The sequence below is a fragment of the Gracilinanus agilis genome, chromosome 5 (genome assembly GCF_016433145.1).
Source record: "Gracilinanus agilis isolate LMUSP501 chromosome 5, AgileGrace, whole genome shotgun sequence".
NCBI lineage: Eukaryota > Metazoa > Chordata > Mammalia > Didelphimorphia > Didelphidae > Gracilinanus > Gracilinanus agilis.
Window position 1 is genome coordinate 75,392,711 of NC_058134.1, and position 22,720 is coordinate 75,415,430.

General features: G+C 33.7%; 1 protein-coding gene across 11 annotated transcripts in view; it reads right to left on the bottom strand.

The window, feature by feature from the left end:
* The window catches only part of PARD3 (par-3 family cell polarity regulator), a 756,723-nt gene that overhangs the window by 239,335 nt on the left and 494,668 nt on the right, over positions 1 to 22,720 (bottom strand). For 5 of the 11 annotated variants that reach the window (XM_044677679.1, XM_044677677.1, XM_044677678.1 and 2 more), the window contains 3 exons: positions 17,669 to 17,820; positions 16,530 to 16,574; positions 11,109 to 11,336 (listed from right to left, as the gene is read on the bottom strand). In XM_044677679.1, the coding sequence (XP_044533614.1) occupies positions 11,109 to 11,336; positions 16,530 to 16,574; positions 17,669 to 17,820 (425 nt within the window). The remainder of the gene's footprint in view (positions 1 to 11,108; positions 11,337 to 16,529; positions 16,575 to 17,668; positions 17,821 to 22,720) is intronic. The other 6 variants (XM_044677682.1, XM_044677681.1, XM_044677683.1 and 3 more) reach the window with 3 other exon arrangements.

Genomic DNA, 22,720 nt, shown 5'->3' on the forward strand with positions numbered 1-22,720 from the left:
TACAGATGTGTTGTCAACCTATATTGGGAGAAAGTATTTCTCCAAAACAATGATATTATAGACACCTCCCCTTCCAAAAAAACCTTAATTATTTTAATATATTAAATATATAGTTTTTATATAATATGTAATGATTATGTATAATTTATCTGTTATATTTATCTATTTTCATATAAAATATATAATAAAGAATTCTTTGTATATATGTAACAATGGACATTTTTCATGTCTCCATTTGGAAGCAGTGATCAAATCTGATTGGACTAGGGGACAAATATTAAACAGTCATTGCCCAGACTAGTCAAATGATGGCCCTTGAGCATTTAATGGAAATCCAACATGATCCACTTTCTATCAGCCATACAAAATAATCCTCTAGCTTTCTGTACCATAGTTTTGGCAAAAGTCTGAGGGGTAGGGGCCATATGTTTGAATTTGGCTCTGTCACAGAAGTAAGAGATTGCACATGTGAGCATACATGAATGATATATATTGGCAAATGCAAAAAACTTGTGCTTTTGTTTATGAATGTATATGTATTGATATATGGACGTGTGTATATACACACACAATATGTGCTCATACACTTTTACAGTTAGTATGGCACATTTACCATGTTATTTCATAAAATAAAAAGTTGATCTTTCGTATTTTGTCAAATGTCACTATGAGTGACTTTTTTCTTCTAACATCTCTGGCAAAAATCAAATGCCACTGGCCCATTTTATTCCTCTAAGGAAGCACTCTTTCCAATAATACTTGTGTTTTTGAAGAATGTTTGTACTTATTTTGAGCATTTTAATTTAGATACTGCTTTAACATAGAAAATCTTCGGGGGGGGGGGGGTGAGTGATTTAACTAATCCATTTGAATGCCAACTAATTTAAAAAAATAATATTTAACAATATGTGGCTTCAGTTTTTAGTCTGTGCATACAAATATAAGATGTTCATTTAAAATTCTGATTATATGTGCTTCAAACAGATAGGTAGCATGAAGAGGGGCTAAAGAATCAGCCCCAAAGACAAAAATATCTGAGTTCAAGTTCTTTGCCAAACAATCTGTGTTGTATGATAATGACTAAGCCACCTGACCTGGCAGTGCCTGAGGCAACTCATTTAAGTCTACAACTTGAAGAATAGTCACTGACCTGCAATGATTTCTCCACTTCCCTATAGCAATGAAATCACAGGTCAAGATTAAAAAAAAGTTTTAAACATGAAAAGCATGTAATAGGAAAATCTGAATGTTTTTCTCTTTGCTCTCCTGCCTTGTTAAAAAGTAAGTTCAATATCATCAGAATTCTTAAAAATTCAACAGTACAAAAATCGGCATGGCTATAACACTTTCTGTTGAGAACATAATACCCAAATAAAACTTTAATAAGAATAATTTATGAGTTTAAAGAACCATCCTTTAAAATTTTGTGAAGATCTGATAAAGTCCAAGAAAAAAAAATTTCAGTCACTCAAATTAATAAAATATAGAAAAGTATTCCCATAAAATATATTTACTAAGCAATCCATTAGTAATGATGGAGGAGCAAATTGATCTGACCTATTGATATCCTTTGACTAAATTATAATACATAGAATTAATTAAGCATAACCATGCATTAGAGCTTTTAGAGTTGAGCTGATAAAAGAATTTATATAAGCTCCCATTCTTCTTTTCCATTTGTTGATTATTCTTTATATACATTTATTTTCCCAGCTACTCTGCAAATAAAAAAGAAGGATGTTTCTTTTCATACAAACACAGTCTTGTTTTTGATTAATATCTCAGTTTGTTCCTAACCTTTTCTGCTCACTGAACTAGGAAGCTTATTTTTCACGTGATTACATAGATAAGAGGATTTGAAGGTTTTTTTAAAGAAGGTATGACACGAAGAAACTTGCACCTCCATCACGCAGTACAGTCATTCTGTAATTAAGATATACCTAATTACTATGTTTTCACCAGATGCAAATGTAGCTTGATTAAAATTCCAGTCCATGCTACAAATGAAACTTGTGAATGCTGCAGCAGGCCAGCCACAGCACTGATTCACCAAGAAGTTGAAAGGAGATTTTGGCTTTTGTATTTCAAACAATATAGAAAAACTTCTTGGTGCTTCTATTCAAACTAAAGGCTAAGAAATCATCTCTTCCCCTCACCATGAATACTATATATCTATTTTACTATCAAAAATATTGTTCCCCTTCACTTTCTGTTATATCCTGCTGTCTACAAGGATAACTATGCCTCTAAGGTCATATTTCTTTGAGACATGCTGTTCTTTTTAAAAATTCATTTATTTGAGAGATGTAATGGACAAAATGCAAGACGGGTTTGAATCAGAGACTTACAAACGGCGTTAATCTGGGCACGCCACCTAAACTTTCTCATCCCTAGTCACATACAAAATAGAGTTAAGAATGCTAGACATACTTCCAAATATTGTTATAAAGATAATATGAGATCATATTTAAAGTGCCTTGAAAGAGAGCACTATATAAAAATTGATAGTAGTTATTGTTATTTTACAAAAGTAACAGTAGAAACAGTCCCTGCTTTTTTGTAGCTTATGGACTATCTAGGAGACAATATGTAGCTGTAGATTACAGGACAAATACTTAGTGTAACTATACCACACTATACTACAAGTTAGGAGTCTCCAGAAGCAGCACAAAAAGAAAAGGAAAGTTTTTGTTGCAGGATAGATGGAAATCAGGGTCCCCTTCCAGGTATTTGCTATGTTTACCTTCCTAACAGAGGTACCAGTCAGTGAATGAAACTAAGGCAGGGGGGATAAACATAGGTTTTAGCAAATAAAAGAAGTTAGTTCCTAGCCCCAAGATTCATGTAGTGGTAGTTGCTACCTGCTGAGTGCTACAGAGATGGCCATATGTCAAACTCACATAAAGGGGAGGTGTGCTAAGTTCTGAAAGCATGGATTTGAGATGTAAAAGAGGTAAAAAAGAATGACTCATCACTGTTTCTTTTTACTGAAATCCCTGGGAACAAAGGGATAGAGATGAAAATTTCTCTAGTGTAGGGAACATCATGCATATGAAAACTTCCTCTGCCGAGGTAAGGCTCTAATATCTCCTTTAGACTTGGAGATAAACTTCAAGTTCTAAAAAGTTAAGTAATTTGCTCAGTTACATATTCAGTATGTTTCAGAGGAAGAATTTGAGATCTGGCCGGCTTCAAGGCTTCTATCCACTGAGCCATTTATTTACGGAAACAGATACTAGTTAGTTGAATCCTAAAATGTATGTCTAGTAACTTTCAAGATGTAGGGAGAAAAGATGGATGTAGCACCACAAGTATAATTTGTATACTTTATTTAAGTTGAAAATCATAATTTAGGGAAACTAAGGAAATATGCAAAGTAAACAACAGGCTCATTGGATAATTCAAAATTACAAGACTTGGTCTTCTTGATGGCAGTTTATTAGAATAACAGTGTCTTAAAAAGAATTGGAAGGCATCTCAGAAAGACCATGAAGAATATTTTTGGAAGGGCATGTGGGATACAGATTAAGAACTTTTCTAAGATTAGAGAGGAAAGTAGAAAAATGATCTCTGTGATACTGTGAACTCCTTGAGAGAAAGCATAATATTTCACCTTTCTTGGTGTCCCCAACATTTATCACAGTACCACACACATAGTAGATGTTTGCCGATATTTATTGAGTGACTGAAATAAAATGGCACAAGATATTATGAAGAGTTGTAAGTATGATACAGAATGAATAAAAAAGAAAAACTCAATAATTATCCAGAGGAAATAGAAAATATGATCTGCAACAATATTTAGAGCTGGTACTGAGTATGGATTAAAAAGTTAACTGGACATTTTTACCGTCAGCATTGTGATGGGAGGTAGGTTTGGGTTAACAGTAGTTTCCAGTTGGAATCAGACAGACTTGAATTGGAATCTCATGTGACAATTATGTGACCACTCAGTTTCACTTTCCTTCACTTTAAAACGGGCACAATAGTAGCAACTACTTCACAGGATTATTTTGAGAATGAAATGATAATTTATATGTACATATATACATATATATAAAGCACTTTGTAAAGTGATAGAAGCACCTAAAATGATTATAACTTAAAGCTTATCATATTTAATGTGCTTAAAATACTACATAAAGGTAAACAATGATGGTGATGATGATGATAATAATGATGATTATTACTTAGTAGAGGGGAAAAATGACAATATGGGCAAGGGAAAAATATACCTTGTTTATAAAAAAAACTAGACATACAAAAAAAAGGTTAGGGGAATTACATACATGAAAAGAATTTAAAGATCATATAGAAAATCCAACAAAGAGGCTAGAAAGAATAGTAGAGACCATATTAAAGAAAGGTATTATTTACATTATAATTTCACTAGAGAAATGAACAGATGGAAAGGAAAATGGGCCAGGCATTCAGCAACAGTGAAGGATAATCCACTTAATTAATGTCTTCTCTCTGAGATTATCTCTATTTGAACTTGCTTTCATATACTTGTGTTCAAGTTTTCTTCCCCATTGGATTATGAGCTCCCCATGGACATGGACTTTAAAAAAATATATATTTTTTTTTTACCTTTCTTTTAGCATCTCCAGTGCACAACATAGAACATAGTAGGCACTTAATCAATGCTTGTTGATTGACTTGTATTGCTTATGAACAGACTCACATAATTCATGGGTCATCATACAAAGTCAAGGTATCTAGAGGAAGACTTCCATACAATGGGGAAATGGGAAGGACTGAAATTGTCACTGACAGAGGAAGTTTCCATATTAATGAGAACACAGATACAGTCAAAGGACTATTCATAAAGGAAAATTATTTCAAGAAAAAAAATGAATATTTGCATGCATATATCTCAAATGAGATTCAAGTATACTGCATGAAATGATTCAGTGTCATTAACCTAATAATTACTGTGCAGAGCAAAAATATGAGTATAGAATGCATTGTTAGTTCCAACAAATTAAAGAAACATCTTTATATTTAACATTCAATTATCCACTGATAAAAGATAATATCAAATTAGTGACAATTTTAAAATTATTTAATTTTATCTTGAAATTCAGTTCATGATTTATTTATTCTGTGGAAGATTTATGTTTTGCTTAATAAAATACTAAAATCTTAGGCTAGTCTATTGAAGTACCTGAGAGGGACAGTAAGAAAGTTATTTAAATTTAAGTTTAATTTGGTTAAGTGCATTTTAGAGAGGGATTCACTTAATAAAATATGATTTAGCTTCATCTAAAAGAACTTCCATTTAGTTATAGTCTGGCATAATATTAATAGCATTGGATTTGGAAGACAGGCTCAATCTCTATCTCTTCTACATACTACCTATGGATGGGGCACTGATTGTTCTTGGGCTCAATTTCCTCATTTTTAAAACCAGGATAACTGAATGGGTAAATTTTTAGGGTTCCTTTCATCTCTAGATAATGTAATTCCAGTGAGCTTGTGTGATATTTTAAATAAATAAAGATGTGATTTTTTAAATAAAATTTAAAAAATTATAAAAGTTAATTTTCCACCCCCAGGAAAACACTATATAGACAGATTAATGAAAAATGGAAAGGGGTATCCTATCATTTACTTATCAAACCCCAAATCTTATTTTACCTCTAGCAGGGGCAAAGTATTAAAACCATCCATTTGAAAGCTAGAAAACTGGCAATATGACAATAGCTTGGTAAAAATCAGTTGAATTTCATGTTCTACAACAGTAAAATTTTTCTCCCCAAAACTCTCACATCTATTAAATAGCATAAACAATTTTAACCTTTTGGTATCCTTTCTTTTAAGTCCTATGATTCTTACTATCACTGATATTGGTCAAGCTAATAGTTTATGCTTCCTACCTAATAGCATCTTGAAACAAAAAATGTGAACTGTTCAGAATTATTTCTGAAAATAAAGCTCTATTGTTATGTGTATTTCCTTAGTAGCATCCAGCACTCATTAATTTAGGGGATATTGGAGAAGCCTGCTGAGAAACAGGCAGCATGCCTGATTTGCATTGAGCAGGGAGCAGATTGTAGCTGCCCTGACCTGTCAAACATAGGTAGTGACTTGAAGTAGCTGGTCCCAGACCACATGACTCCATCTAACTCCAGACAGACACATTCAATATGGAGAAGCAGATGGATTAGATGAGAGACACAAATCCTGGGCTCTCCATGGGAAGAACATAAGTGTTACAGAAGGGGACAGAGAATGGCTACACCAGGGATCTGGCTCACATGGTTTCCTAGCCTCTTGGTTACCAACATTTCATTGCTTTAACATTATTGAAGCCAGTCCTATGCAAGACCAGAGAAAATGACTGCCAGTGGTTTCTCTAAATTTTAATAAATTATATGTATGTATTGGACTAGTTTGGGTTGGGGACTGGACTTGTGATTTTATTGGCATAGGATACTCCCTAGGAGAAAACTCACTATACCAAAGGAGACTGGCACTTGCTCTGTAATTTAGAGTCTTAAAGGAACTAGTTGGGAATGTGTGTATCAGAAGTAAGATTTGAACTCGGGTCTTCTTGAATCCAGAAGCCACCATAGTACATTGCCTCTGGAAATGCCCTATAGGAAGAAATTTGTCAGCCAGAACTGAAAGGAGACTGAAAAAGGTAAAGCTTAAATGGCATACATGGTTGAGTATTTTAAGCATCTTGTGTCATCACACATCTAGAACAAAGACTCAGATTTCTCAATTTATGAGGATTGCTACAACTTTTCATGATGAAATTGAACTTCGGTCTTTTGATCTTAAATCCAGAGTTCTGTGATGTTCAGAAAAGTTTTAGCAATAATGAACCTATATCTGGAATTGATGGTTTAGATAGAGTATGATTTCATTTCTAAATATTTACAGTTTCTTAGAAGATGGCAGCCTTTTTAATAGAAGTGCACACAAAGTCTCGTAAGTCACAGTCACAAACATGGAGGACCCCTACAGATACATCATCCTTCAAAGTGAACAATTCATTGATTCAACAAAGGATTATTAAAAACTTATTCCAGGTAAAGTGAGTAGGGATTGTTTCCTTCTCTGATTCTAAATCCTCAGTACCTTGGATAGTGCCTGGCACATATTAATAAATACCTGTTTACTGTTTGATCATAGAAATATCAACAGGTAAAAGAGATGAACCCTTCCCTCTTAAGCTTGTAATCTAATAGAAAAACTATTTCTCTTTCCACATTCCTATATAGGCACCTTTCCTACATCTTTATATTCCATCAATTCCCAAATTTCATTTTTTATACCTTCACAAATTCTTTCACGTGTTTCTTACATAGCCAACATTCATATGACACATTCATTTTGCAATAGCTTCCTTTTACTGGGTTATCTCTTCTCCAAATCATTTCTCACATTGCAGCCAAAAAAATCTTCCTAAAGCCCAAATCAGACTAGGTCATACTCTGCTCATGAGATTTCAAAAGCTCTCTATTTGTTTAGCACTAAGTATAAAAACACAAATTCCTCAGCTTTACAAGAAAAGCCCTTTTCCATTCTGGCTCCAGTCTACACTCCTGAACTCATGATATATTATTTTTATTTATAAACATTACTATTCAGTTAAAACAGGCAACTTACTATTCCCTGAACAAAAAGAGATTAATGTTCCTAACCCATGCCTTTGTTCTGGATAGCTCCCCTCCCATGCTATCTCCACCCTTCTCCCTCTTTGAATTCCTATCTTCCTTCAAGGCTCCCTCTTGATTCCTGTTGAAGCCCTTTTTGATTTCTCAGATTGCCAATATTCTGTCCTCCCTAATGTCTTCTTGCATTTCCTTTTCTCCTCTGTCTCCTAGAATTATGTATATTTCTTGAGAGGAAGGACTGTTTTTTATTTTGTTTTTGTATCCACAGCACTTAACACAGTGCCTTACACATAAAGGGAGCATTTTTATAAATAGCTAAGGAATTTATTTTGTCCTAGCAAGAAAATTTACTATAATACAGATAGAAATAAAGTGAATAAAGAATTTATTGCATACACTGTTCAAAGTCTTGGCATGCAAAAGCAATACCTGTTATTTCTCAGTGGGCTAAGTAGGTCAATTTCCACAGGGACTTTGGGTATACACAAAACACGCAGAAAAGCTAGATTTAAAATATGACAGTCACTAGGATTGTGGGAGTTTGATGTGTTCAAAGGTGCCTTCTAACCTGCCGGTCTGATCTAGACTCTGGGGGTCTGAGACAGTGTGAACTCTGCTTGTTCTTGGGCTGGACTTAAAGACGAATTGGCATCTATGAAGCCAAAACATAGAATTAGATGTAATTAACCAGTTATAAGGAAATAGAAACTTAAGTTTTAAAAATCTTCTTTCTGTCTTGGAACCAATACAAAGTATTGGCAAAAGAGCAGTAAGGACTTGGTGTTAAAAGACTTGTCCAGGGTATCACAGTCTGAGGCCACATATGAACCCAAGACCTCTTGTCTGTAAGCCTAGCTCTCAATCTACTGAGCCACTTACCTCTGTGAGGCTTATTTTTAAAGGGTATAATAACATCATGAAAGGAAAAAACTATAACATTCCTTCTCTGTCATATCCTGAATCTTTAGTGTCTAGTAAAATACTTAGAATAGATAAGGTTCTGTATTAAATTAAGGTTTCTTGAATCATATTGCAAACAGTGATTTGGTGGCAAAGAGAGTACTACAGTAGAATGGACCAAGAACTTCTAAGTCATTCTCTAGACCCCAAGACCACTGCAAGTCACTAATCTAGGTCCTCATTTATTTATTTACTTATTTGCTTGTTTGTTCATTGATTGATTGATTGATTGATTGATTGATTGATTGATGTGGGCACATTTGGCAAAGCAGATCAGTGAAGTTCCATGGATTCCTAAGAAAAAAATTTAAATGTACAATAAAATGTATTAGGTTTGGAATCCTAATGTGTTGGGAGTCTACTGACTTAGACTGAAAAATTTAGGAATTTATACTTATAGATGCACCAGTCTAATAACTAGCCTATCCATAACTAATCTGTACCCACAACATTTAAGGCATTAATCCCTGGTCCCAAGTCATAAATGAGTTTTAATGAATGAATCCCATGGCCTACTATATCCGACATTGCTAAGAGATAATTCTCAGTCCATCATGGGCCATCTTTTTTGCTATCTATTCTCTCATACACTGTGGCTGGGTCACTAGACATTGTCTTCTGACCTATCACTGTATCCACTGCACTCTTTGGACTACTGGACTTTCATAGATTAAGCACTCCCATACTTAAATTACTTCTCTGTGTCAGAACAAAAGCTCTTTTACAAGAAGGACTGTTTTGTTTTTGATTTTGACATTTTTATCTAGAGCTTTTAGCAGAGTTCTCTAAACAAACAGTATTTAATAAATGATTTTTCATTCATAGATGATTGAAGAAATTCAATAGACATATATTTAATTTCTGGGCTGAAGTGAGTGAAGGAAAGGAAGTAAAATTATTTTAAAAGTTCATAAAAAAAGTTCTCCAGGTTGTTTTTTTTTTAATTCATCAGGTTTTGGGGAAATTATAACATTTGCAGGATAGACATTAGATAGGGAAGAATCCAGAGACAAGAACAAGGAAAAGGCTATATAACTTTATATACTGTATATTGGAAAAATCATTGAAGGGCCAAAATATTAAACTGTTAAGTCTGCCACAATTACAGGTTGATTAAAATTTCTTAGGATTAGAATACCTATTGTTAAAGAGGTTTTAAAATTCAAATTTGTGGGAGGAGCTGGCACTGATCTATCAATAAAACTAAAGACAATTGAACCATGCTAGAAATTTCATGGTTGGAGATCTTGGGTGCTATGTTTGGTAACAAGAGAAAGAAAATATGTATCTGGATTGTCAATATATATTGGTGAAAGAAATTTTCAGTTTACAATAAGAATATGCCATTTAAGTTAGGAAAACATATTTTCTTCAAAGGAGGTAGAAGATAAGGGGTAGAACAGGGCAGAAGAAAGTGACATTAAGGGATTAAAAGGATGATGTGTGAAAGAAATTAATCATTTCTTTTAAATCTACCATGAAACATTGCACAGCAAATTTCTTTAAATAGTTATTTGGAAACTGATATGGATATGGCCTTTTCAAAGACCTTTTTTATAGTGAAGGTTTTTTGGTAAACAATTTTTTCATTAATAATTCATTCTACTCCTCACTCCACTCCCATCTTTAAGGTTATTGGCAATCTAAATAGATGATCTCCTGCTACTTTTTTAACTCAAGGCTGCTACTCCAATAAAACTTTCAATAATGATAAGATTATCTTTCAAATGCTGCTTTCACATTAATGATGTTCTCACATATTGGACAATATCTGAAGTTAAAGAACTAAAAGGGCAAGCTGATGGTTATTAACACAGATATAAAGTAAGCTCTAATTTTTACTGTTTATTATGTCTGTGAAAACACCTCGTGCTCTACAATATGTCAAGAATATCACAATTTTTAAAAAAAGACATAAAAAGGCTACACCATAAATGTTTTATACTAAATTTAACTATATATAACTATCATATATGCATATTTTCAAATTTTTGTGGCTACTTGTAAAAATTATCAAGATCTCTTTTAGCAAAAATGACAATAATTCTTTAGCTCCTTTGCCTCAGAGGAGTCAGCAATTCTAGTTTAATTAAGTTCAACATGCATTAAATTTTTATTTTGGGAGAAGATATTTTTGGACAAGACCCATGATTTCATTAGTATAGAGAAGAAACTTCCTCTACCAATGCAGATTGTCAACATGCCTATAAAGTATATTATAGAGTTGCCTATGACTTTGAGATGTGAAGAAGCCTTAACATCAGTTGTTTCCAACTCCAAACCTGGCTTTGCATTTACTATACCATAGTGCCTCAACAGAGATACAGAGATGTTTTTTAAAAAAAGAAATGATTGGACAATATAGATATTGAAGATGAGAGGAATGGTGCTTCCTAAAATAAGTACAATATATTTGAGGACAATAGAAGTGTGTGTGGGGGGAAGATTATAGGGTAAATCTTGTCACAAAAGGGGTACTAAAGGATTTTGTGTATTCTTTTTATTCTGTTATCAACTTACAAGTCTCCATGCCTTCATCATCTTCATCAGCAGCAGGTTTATCATAGGATTTGTCAATTGCTGCTCTGAAGCTCTCATTGCAGCCACGGCCTCTGATTATCCGTGGACGAGGACGATGGAAAGGAATGTCACCATTCAAAGTCACCTCAGCAACTGCTGTCTGAAGACTCTCTAATGAGCTGGACTTTTTCAAGCCTAACGAAGGTCCTACATCTCTGCTGGGGGAACCTTGGTGGTTAAAAAAAAAAGTTAATTAGAATTAGTGCCAAGAATCGCATGCTTGATTATTCCTTTGGAATCTACAGGGATACACTTAACAGCATTTCTTTGTTCTTTGTTGGCTAGGACAGGAACAGAGTTTTTCCATTTATGATAGGCTTTACTACAGCTTCCTTCTCTAGTATTACTGTCAGAAGTTTTGCTTTTTGTATTTTTTTCCATTTGTAAAAAGAGGCCATATTTTCAAACATTAAAAGAACTTCATCAGTATATGTTAAATTTCCTTTAAGCCTGGTAATAACATCGAGAAACTTGGAGATGAAGATGAAAACAAGATCAAAACGAGACCACCTTGTCTGTCAAACTTATAAAAACAAATTATTTTCCACGTTCAAAAATCAATGTCTATTTTTCTAAAAAAAAAAAAAGATATCTTTATTGCTATCTTTAATGTTAATATAACTCAGATTTCTTTAAGGAAGATAAATGAGAAGTAATGACTTCTAAAACATTTTAGCTATCTGGTCCAGGTAGCACCTAAGTAATAATGGACCATAGTAACCAAGAAGTTCAGTTGAAAAGCAGATCCTAATTAGAGACAGGAGGAAAGCAAAAGAACTAGACTAATCCATAATTTTTACACTTAACTTCAACCTTTAGGTCAGCTTCAAATGATTTGCAGGGAAAGTTAAATATTCATGTAAATGTGCTTCACCAAGGAGTTTTCTCATTATAGAAAAGAAATACAACCCAAAAGAAGGAAGCAGTACACAAGGGATTCCATCTCCCTTTTAAAAGTAGAACAGGGCTGACCAGAGAATCTATTTTGGCAAAACATTTTTACCAAGGATTATAATGGAAAGAATTTCTTCTAAGAACTGGTATGGATTTAATCTCTATTTCCGAAATGTCAAGGACAGAGACTCTTAAAGTTGTGTGCCTATTTGAAGCTCACCAGGATCAGAATGATAGGTATTTGAAAGAAGAAAAAAGAGAATGTAGGAATGAGTAAAAGTAATTAAAAGGAAAGGTTAAATAGTGAAATATTTAAGAATTAAATCATAGTTTTCTTTCCTGAGGAGGCATGAAAGGGCCAACACAGCACCAGTTTAAGTCTGTAAGAGGACATTACAAATGACAAGAATTAGATGAGAATAGTTCATTCATTCTTGTTTAAACTGATAGTTGAGTCTTGGGCTAATTTGCCCTGCCAACCAGTGTGATACACACTCTGTACTGTCAACTGGGTGAGCCAGTTTAAATAATCCATCTATTACTTCAAATGTTATAAACAAAGTGCACACAAGAGAAATGAAATTCTCTAGCCCTGCATGGGTTTAGCAGCCTTTATGATGATAAATAATTAAGGAGTAACTTTGTCATTTCATTATCAAGAAGATAGATAACTATGACATAGGGCTTCAAGATCCGAGGATAAAAGGCTAGGGAACCATGGAAATCACACTGGACAGTGAAGGTTAAGATCTCACTTTAAAACCATGTTTTACAAAATGTTGACTCATTTATTTTTGTTTGTTTTGCCTAATTTATTTAACTGTATTGATTTTTTAGTCCAAATTTTACAAAAGCAAATGAAACAAGCATTTCCATATATATACCAAGAAAAAGATGATAGAACAAAAATGAAATCATAAATCTCTTATGAATTTAGCTTAATTTTCTTCATATCTACATAATAAATTCCATTCTCTAGTATCCCAGCTTCTGCCCATTCTTCTCACATCACAAAAGATATCCTCAAAGGGATAACTCGTACATAAAAATTAAATCTTTTATATTTCACCTTTCAGTTTACTTTCTAGAGCTGTTTTGCCTAATTTATAGGAAAAGAGTGTTGTTCAATTTAGAATACATAAAAAAGATTTAGATCATACCAGTCAACAATATTAGTCAAATGAAAAAATTGTAACCTTTAAATTTTGGTGTGGGGAAAAAGGCTAATTTACCAGTCCCTCTTTATCAAAATATAATTATGTATATACATACATACAGGTATATATGTAAACCTTAAAAGTTTAATAGCTTTAATAATTTTAAATCAGATTAAAAATTTTGGTACACTCTAGGTCTTACTTTCTAATAAATACTCCATTTGGCAATTTTCCCCAACAATTGCTAACAAGAGAGAATTTAATAAATATGCATATCATAAGAAATGAAGGAAAATTAAGTTTTGGAGTAAAACACTACCCAAAAAGAGCAAAGTAAAAAATTAGTGAGAGAAAAGAGTTGGGCACGGATAATTAAACTCAAAGTCTCTAAAAACATGTGTTTATCTTTTTTTAATTGTTGTAAGGCAATTGAAAATTTTCAGAAGATAATGATAAGGCATATAATGCATATTAAAGATAAAAAAGGGGAGTCTAAAAATGACATTATGAATCACTGTGAGAAAAATATTTCTATGTGTTTACTTTCCCTAAGGAAAATCTATCTTGGAAGTGACAATATTATGAGAGTAGTATAAGTCAAGAAGTGGTTTTCAGAAATGGTAGGAATGTCTTATTTATTTAGGAGTGGCCACCAAAATGAACGTGGGAGAGGTTATAAGTGAGAAAGCATCACAATGTAAGCAGTATGCACTTCATTAATGCCTGGCACTTGAAGACAGACAGAAGAATAATTGCTCGCATATCAGTTTAAATATGTGGAGAAATTTCTAAGAACTAGAACTATTTAGAAGTACTGGCTGCTCTGGTAGTTGGTAGGGTGCTCCCTCCCTAGATGTCTCTTAGTTAAAGCAAGATAAACACATCTTGGGCATTGAAGAGTTTGATTAGATTGCCTGTAAGTACTATATGATGTCTGGTACTATATGATGTCTTTTCTAAATATTCTATCCTATTCTAATCTGAAACATATTTTTGTTTGTTTTTAGTGATCCTTTCAATACAATATAGTTGTTTTCAAATGTAAGGTTGCTTCTCATTTGAAATAAAATGCAAATGTCTGATAAAATATGAATGTGAATAATACATCTCCTTTTGTTAAAGGAAAAAAATTTTAATAGACAATGTACATTCCAAATGTAGAAGCATGTTAAATTTTAAAATGATCTTTACAATATAAAATACTGCCTTAACTGATTTAGTATCATAAATGAACAATTAAAATAAATTAATTCTAAAACATCCTCCTGTTTGACTTTTACAAGATATTTTAGTTCTTTAAGAATATCATTTCATTCTTTTAAGAATAAAATTGTCAAGAACACATTACATCCCCCATAGTACTTTATTTTTAAGAACTAAATCAAATCAAATTTCTCATCAAAAAGAAGGAATAACAAAGCCTAACCCAATATAAATGCAGAAACATTACACACAGGGCTTTCCTTTGCTTAAAAAAAAACCTTACAGTAAAAACCTTGAATGTGTCTTACCTTTAAAGTGAGACACAGAAAAACATGGCATCCGACTATGATTACCAATTGTCACTAAGACAAATGAGTCACACTAAATTGCCACAGAATATACCACTAACCTTTGGACTGAACTGTAAAATCGTGACAATCTGACAGCTCAAGTAAAGTAAAAAAGAAATATAATTGAACATCTATTCATGGTCTACTAATAAGAAAAGTTCTATTTCAGTCAGTTGCTTATGAACACAAAACCAGAGGTACCCAAAGATTACCCAAATTAATTTGCTATAGACATATAAGATTGCTTATTGTATGTTACATGATGGAATTCAGTAGGTCATCATGTACAACATGAAAGAAGTGTTCTTTTTTTTTATCTAGTATAAAAAAACATTACTAAAAACATGTGTTTCAATTAAATGATAAATCTGTCCTTACCAGGAAAACAACCCATTGCTTAGTTTTGAAATCTGGCAATCATTATGCAAAAATTATTATGATGAATTCCTTTCCTTACTCTCAGTTGCTATATCTTTACATATTTATTTTATTTTATCATTTCACTTTGTTTTATTTGGTGTGGTACTTAAGGTCATGCATGCCTTACAACCTAGGTGACTCAATGTGACTGGCATAGACATTAGCATGGGCAGAAAAGACATCCTGAAAATAAATTCCCAAACCACTATATATCATTAATTGCAAGTGTGGATGGATGTCTACTGCATAGGTAGTTAGTAACTCATCAGTTGGAGCTCAGAGCAGGAGGGGATTGCCTTACACAAAAGTTAATCTCATGATTCACTGGAAATAATTTTCATGTAATCTATCATTCGCTCCATAAAAGATTAGAACCCAGTGGCATTTCTATAATAATTTGTTAATGTGTATATGAGATATCAAATTGAAGAATATGCTAAAAACTAGTTACCTCAGGTTGAAGGGGTGATTCACACTTAATTAGTGTTAAGTAATATAGCCTCATTATATGCATTAGTTCTAGAGTAATTAAAATGGCATTGCAAAGGACCAAAGCAAACTTACATGAATATAGTAAGATTCAATTGTTTGAGTATATTAGTATAACAGTTTCTGAAAAAAATTTCCTCTGGATATTAATTTCTGCAGGAATAAATTCAATCAGCCACCTTGCATACTATAACAAATAAACCACTTTTAAAAATCCAACTGTTTCAAGGAAATGATTTATATAACATATTAAAGAAAAGCCCAGAGTGGTACTGTCATCAATATAGGTACCAAAAGTTACATGTGTGTATGTGACATCTCTTAACCCATTAAAGGTAGACTATAAGCTGATACTTTTTTTGCCTGAGATTTCATTTTTTTTTAATTTGTTACTCATGAAAAGAACACTTGACCATCCATTCATTGCAGACTTTCTAACAAGAGAAGATCACTTTAAAAAAAAATCCATTTAAGTCAAAGTTCACTTAGATCATGTTCAATGAAAGAGTAATCATTCAAAAAAAATATAACCTTATCAAGTACAATCTGTGGAATTTAGGATTCTGACATTTAGAATGGACTGCTAAGTAATGATCCTAAATGCATGTGGATGAGGCTATCCCCCCTATCTTTTTAGGCATATTATTATATTATTATTATTTTAAGCATGCTGTCTTGAATCACCTTTTCCTCTTTTTTTTCTATGTAACTTCATTGCTTACAATAAAAATAATCATGCAAGCATTGGAATAGACATGTTTTCATGCAATTTGATTGGCAGATCTATAATTGTGGTAAGTGTCTTGGACCAGGGTTTCTATGGCAACAGCCTTACTGTCCATTCTTACCTGTTTTCTGGTCATCCACAGTACTGAGTTTAGTCTCGTCAGCTACTGTTAAAAGGTAAATGTATAATGGTTAGCCCAGTTAGTGCCCACCTCCACATGCTTCAACCATTCCAAAGGTCTGCTCAGTTAGGTGGCATGTCTTAGGTCACATTTCATGCAAATACATAACATCAAGCAAAAAATCCTTAAATCCAAAAAAGCAGCTCACCAAACAACTTGTTAGTCATTTCACATCCCAGGCACATGTGTTATTTACATGTTAGCATATCATAATTAGCCAAGGCAAGTCATCGCCAGATTTTTACTTCTGGTAGGCATGTGATGAATTAATGCTTTTAGTTTTGAAGTATAAACAGCCACCAAAGAACAGCATCCATGAGATACAGCTGATTAACAAAGGTTTTTATTTTTTTAAATCACCCACGTTTATAGATAGATTTTTTTTTTTTTACTAAAATGGTTCCACTCCCTATTTTAGAGGGTGCAGATTTTGAAGAGATGCTACCTGATTAATATATGATTGAACAATTGAAGGGTTTTTTTTCCTCTTCTCAGTGACTTAAAAAGAATTTCTCCCAATTATTATCTCTCAAGCCATTACTTTAGTCTTATTAAATCCCTTGATTAGCAGGACATGAATTTCTAAAAAATTAAGCTTAAAGAAGAGCAATGAGAAGCAGATATCATAAAGTAACCAATTTCTAGACATGGATTGAGATAATGGTTCCTCTCCAAACCCCTTTTTTCTCTTAACTTTCAAGACTCACCTCCCCTGCCTTCAACTCTATGATCCATCAACAAAATGTTTTTTTTAAAACAGTTGAATCAGTGTTAATTCTAAATTCATTTCTCCCCAGAAATACACGAATGTAGCATGAATGCACATGTGTTTGTTTCTTTTCCCATAAGCAAACATATATACATTAGCATATTGCCTGTTATGTAAATATGCCACTTGTGAGTAATATGGTTATCATACACTCACAGAAATACAAATTTGTGCCAAATCATCACATCTCATATGCATTCCCTCTTCCTCTCCCAGAGTAAATAGACACATACATGTGCTTGACACAAGACTTTTATCTTGAGAGCATCTAAACCACATTCAGATAGAGATTCATGGAGATTGTACTCACTACCTAAATCCATGCTTTTTGATTTTCGTGTTTTAACGAAATCCAATTGACTGGCATCTGAAAATTGTTTTGTGCGTTTTTCTGACATACTCTGACGTCCAAATCCTTCTCGTTGAAAAGCAAGAACTGGATCAGCATCTGGACTCAAAGAACTAGGAGAGCAAAAAATAAAATAAAATAAAATAAAAATGGTTTCATAAGACTAGGTCCCATATAAAGTAAATATATGTCTATTCTTTGAACAAGTTTAGTTTAAATTCAATACATTAGTCTTTAATAATGTTTGACACCATGCTGGAGACAAAGAGAAAAATTGGGGAAAGGATATGTGATTTCACTGGTCAAAAGATACAGGTGTCTTTCCTGAAATTTTTTCTGGTTCTAGAGACTTGACTTGGGCATTGAGAGTTTGTCACTTGCCCAGAGCCACACAGATATTTTGTGGCTGAGGTGAAAACCAAAGCCAACTTTTTACCATCAATTACACCAAACAATTACTGTTTTAGAGAAAACTGGAAAGAAAATGTCATTCAGAGTAGCTCTTTCTGGCTGTTCCTTTTCCTCACCTTTTCTCTGATTGTATATCACTTCTTGGTAATCCAAGTTGCTAGGACCTTCTTCTGTGTGTTTCTTGTACATGCCTAGCTATTTACATTTTGTCTTCCCCATTATGAAATAAGATCCTTGAGGGAGACAAAATGGCAGGCACATTCTTTGTGGTAGGTATATATAGTAAGTACCAATTATGATATAGTCAGTGAGTCAATGCTTATTGATTGATTGATTGTCCTATGATTCAATAATGACTGAAAGTCATCTCTGCCACATCCTAACAGGATTTAAAATGCAAGCCATACTCTGGGATAAAATATACAACTATGGAATAGGAAAACCTCCCCAAATTCTGAAATGTAGAGTCAACAAGTTACTAAATAATAATCCCTAACAAACTAAAACCTAAAACTAAAGGAATGTCTTCAGAGCATTTTCCCTTTCTTCTTAATTTTTTTCTTAAAGGGGTAATATATATATATAGAGAGAGATTAGTTAAAGATTCTTGGTGAGGGTATACGGTTCTTCTTTAAGAAAAATAGTGTTACAGACCTAATTCTCTCCTTAGGAGGTTCATTCTAGATGGAATTCCAGGAGTGGAAAGGACTATCACTGGGTTTGCCATAGCATATTTGCCAGATAAAATATAATTAAAATGAAGCATCCAGCTATGAAACATGTGGCTATGTACTTGGCTTTTATGATGATATCCTTATCATGTCTGAAATAGTCTTTTCATCAACCTCTCCTAAATACACCAAAGCCTAGACTCCATTTGAGGCTTTCAGTTTATCTCCTTCTTCAAGAGATCTTAGTACCCTGATCCAAAACTACATGAATCAAATGTGTGTGTGTACATTTATATACATGCATAATCTTATTTACTCATGTGAACATACGAGTCCCCAAATCTAGCGACTTCTTTATTTGTTTTTATCCTCAGAATACATGTGCCCAGAACACAACAGGCACTGAAGAAGATTCTCATACATCTAGAGGTGGAAAGAACCTTAAAGGATCATTTAGTCTAACCTCATTGTAAAAAAACAGGAAACTGGAGGACAAAGAAAATTAAGTGAGTGGCTCATAGTCCCATATGTAGTGTCAGGCTTGGAATTTGAATCCAGATTCTCTCACTCCAGTCAGTGCTGGCTCCACTGTTCCATGATAAATAATTTAATTTGCCAGTGGGGCTCCACTGTTATCAGCCTCTAATTATCTTATCTCATGCTCATAACATATTATACCTTTACTGAACAAGTAAAATTCAATACCAAAATCAGAAATATTTGCTCATTTACCTACAATGTGCAAGGGATGTCTGCTAGACATAAAGAATGATTCAAAGAAAACAAGATCAATCCTTCATGGAATTCATGCCACAAAACACAGCATGATAAAGTGCCATGTGAGGATTAGGAAGGAAACTGTCTTTAAAGCAGAGGAAGACACATGAAGGTAGTAGAGTGCAAGCTATATAATGGGAGATATAAAATAGGTAGAAGACTACAGGAACAGATTCAAGGAATAATGAAAAAAAAAAAAAGTGAGCCAAGCTCCAAGGAAGGAAAGCACAAGGGACATTTCTTTCTTTCTTTCTTTATTTTTAAGCTCTTAACTTCTGTGTATTGGCTCCTAGGTGGAAGAGTGGTAAGGGTAGGCAATGGGGGTGTCAAGTGACTTGCCCAGGGTCACACAGCTGGGAAGTGTCTTGAGGCCGGATTTGAACCTAGAACCTCCCGTCTCTAGGTCTGATTCTCACTGAGCTACCCAGCTGCCCCCGTACATTTCTTTAGGAGATAGAGATTAGTCCAGATTGGTGAGAGCTTGGTACAAGGGTAATGTGAGATAATATTAGAAAATGAAGATGTTATGCAACTGAATGGCAAAAGCATTTAAACTTTGCTCCATAGACAATCTGTAGCCCCAGGTTATTTTTGAGCAAAGCAATGACATGACCATATTCATTGGTCTTTCTAATATGTTTTTATTTCATAGGAAAAGTCTAGGTTATTTTAGTGAAAGAGATTTGCTGTCTCCTGGAATCCAGATGGAGATGCCTGTGGAGACCACATGATGCACCAGGAGACCCTGAGGAAAACCAAATGCACAAAATTAAACTTTGGGGGGGTTAAAAATTAATTTGTCTTGTAAAAATTCATTTATCTTGTGGAAAATTCATTTGTTTTGTTAAATTCATTTGTTCTGTTTAAATGCATTTGTTCTGTTTAAATGTATTTGTTATATATATATATATATAATTGTGAAAAAAAAGGGGGGACTGTCCCTAGATTTTTTTTTGTAAAAAGTACCAAGTATTTGATTTTCTTTTGTTGTAAAAATTGTTGCCATTTCCCCTTGTATGATGTATATATACCCTTTATTTTTTTATGATTATGAATTTATTTTTGTTTGTTATGATCCTTTGGGGAGACTGATCTCCCAAGGGATTATAGGGGGGAATATGCAGTTTAAATCCCTTATGAACCCTGGGAGACTACATCTCCCAGGACTCTCCACCATAACTTCCTCAGACACCTCCTACTTCCTTTGTGGGAGGTGTCTGAGAATGTAGAGAAAAAGAAGAAAGAGGCACAGGTTTTGGTGCTTTTTCCCCTGGAACCAAGGAGAACTTTGGTCCTGACTAACTGCTGGAGAACTAACTCATAGCCTTCCCAGACCTTTCTTTCCAAACCTAAATAAATCCAGCTTATTAATATCCCTATCATCTAGGCTGGTTTTGTTCAGCTCTGAAGGACTTGGGTTAATTTCCCCACTGGGGTTTTGAGGACTACCCTGGCTTCCTTCCTTCCCTTCCACTTCCCTTCCTTTTCCCTTCTTTTCTCCCATCATCATTCTCCCTTTTTCATAACACACTAAGAAATTTTATTTTATAGAACATGCCTTTATTCTCATTTAAAAATTAAACTTCACTTTTCTAATTTTTTAGGGACTCTTGAGAAATAAAATGTGGACCACGTAAAGGTCTCACAGCCTAGTAATGTAGCTTTAGCCAACAATTTGAGATTAGTTTTTATCTTATTCAGAAGTTAAGAGGACATTTGATTGAAAAGATATAATCAGTGACTGCCTTCAGGGTGCCTGAGCATCTGTGGGGTCGAACTACTAGCTATCTTAAATTCCAAAAACAATACATAATGTATGTAGAGAAGCATCAAAAAAAAAATTGCAAAGAACTCTTGAGTTCCTTTGATGACAGATGCCCAAGTTGAATAAAGTTGTCACCTAGAAATGACAGACAAACTATAAGCTATCTATTTTCAAGAGCAAGCCCAGGGAAGAATATTGCTGATGATGGTAACTAGAACAAATATAGAATGCCTTTGTTCATTTTGCTGAGCTTTTCCACCCTTCAGCATGTGCCTCTCATTCTTAGCTTTTTCTCTGAACTGTGGAGAACCTGAAAATCTAAAAGGGAGCAAAAGATAACTGTTGACAGAGAGTCAAGCTCCAAAAATTAGTGACTCATTTGGGTAATTTTAAATTATTTTTATTTCCTTGGAAATTATGTTGTCACTAAGATTAGAGGCACGTTATGCCATCATTTTTATCAGCAACATTATCGTTAATGTGCTATAAATTAATTAATGGATTGAGAAAAGCATACTTTGCTCATCAGTAAACTTAAACTTTTAATTGGACATATGCATTTGACATAGTCAGCCTTCTACATTTTGCAAATGAATCACAGAAATAGTTTTTAAAAAATAAAATGAGCTTAGATGAGTTACTAAAAATAACTAAAACGTGAAGGTCTCTAAACTGCACCATCATTAGTGGGCTCCTATCAATATAACCCATTAAATTAATGTATGCAGTGGGCGATACATCAACATGCTTAACAAGTAAGACTGCTAGAACAACAATGGACTCTTTAAAGAATGTAACCGTATTTTGACCCTTAATGTTATTAAAATTCCAGTTATTAATCCTGTCTTATTGCCCTTTTGTTTTCATAACATTTTCATCAAGGATTAGAGAGATATTGTCAGGCTGGAAAAGCTTACATTTTCTGCTGTGATTCAGAACAGCTGCCATTATTGTTTGGATAACCCTCCTTCCATATTCTTAACGTTACCCTATGCTCCTTCTAGCAAAAATCACACAAGGCATCTCCATTTTCCAAGACTCTCTCCCTCCATTAGCAGCAGGAAATGAATTCAACAATCTATTCCTGAGCTTTATTTATTTATTTTCCCAGACACTACATCAGAGGCACTACAGTAAGCTGCCCCTACGATGAACGCTTTACCGAAAGACCTCGGTAATTCTATGTAAAGGTGGAGATTGAAATATTCTGCCCCCAAGATGAATACTGGGAATGCTTAAGCCCTGTAATCATTGCTGTTGTTTCTGTTTTCAGAAAGACACATGAACTACAACAGTCAATGTAACAGCACTTGCAGATTTCAAATGCATTTTATTTTGTACAGTGGTTTTTCCCACTACAGCCAACTGAAAAATTCATTCAGAGATAAG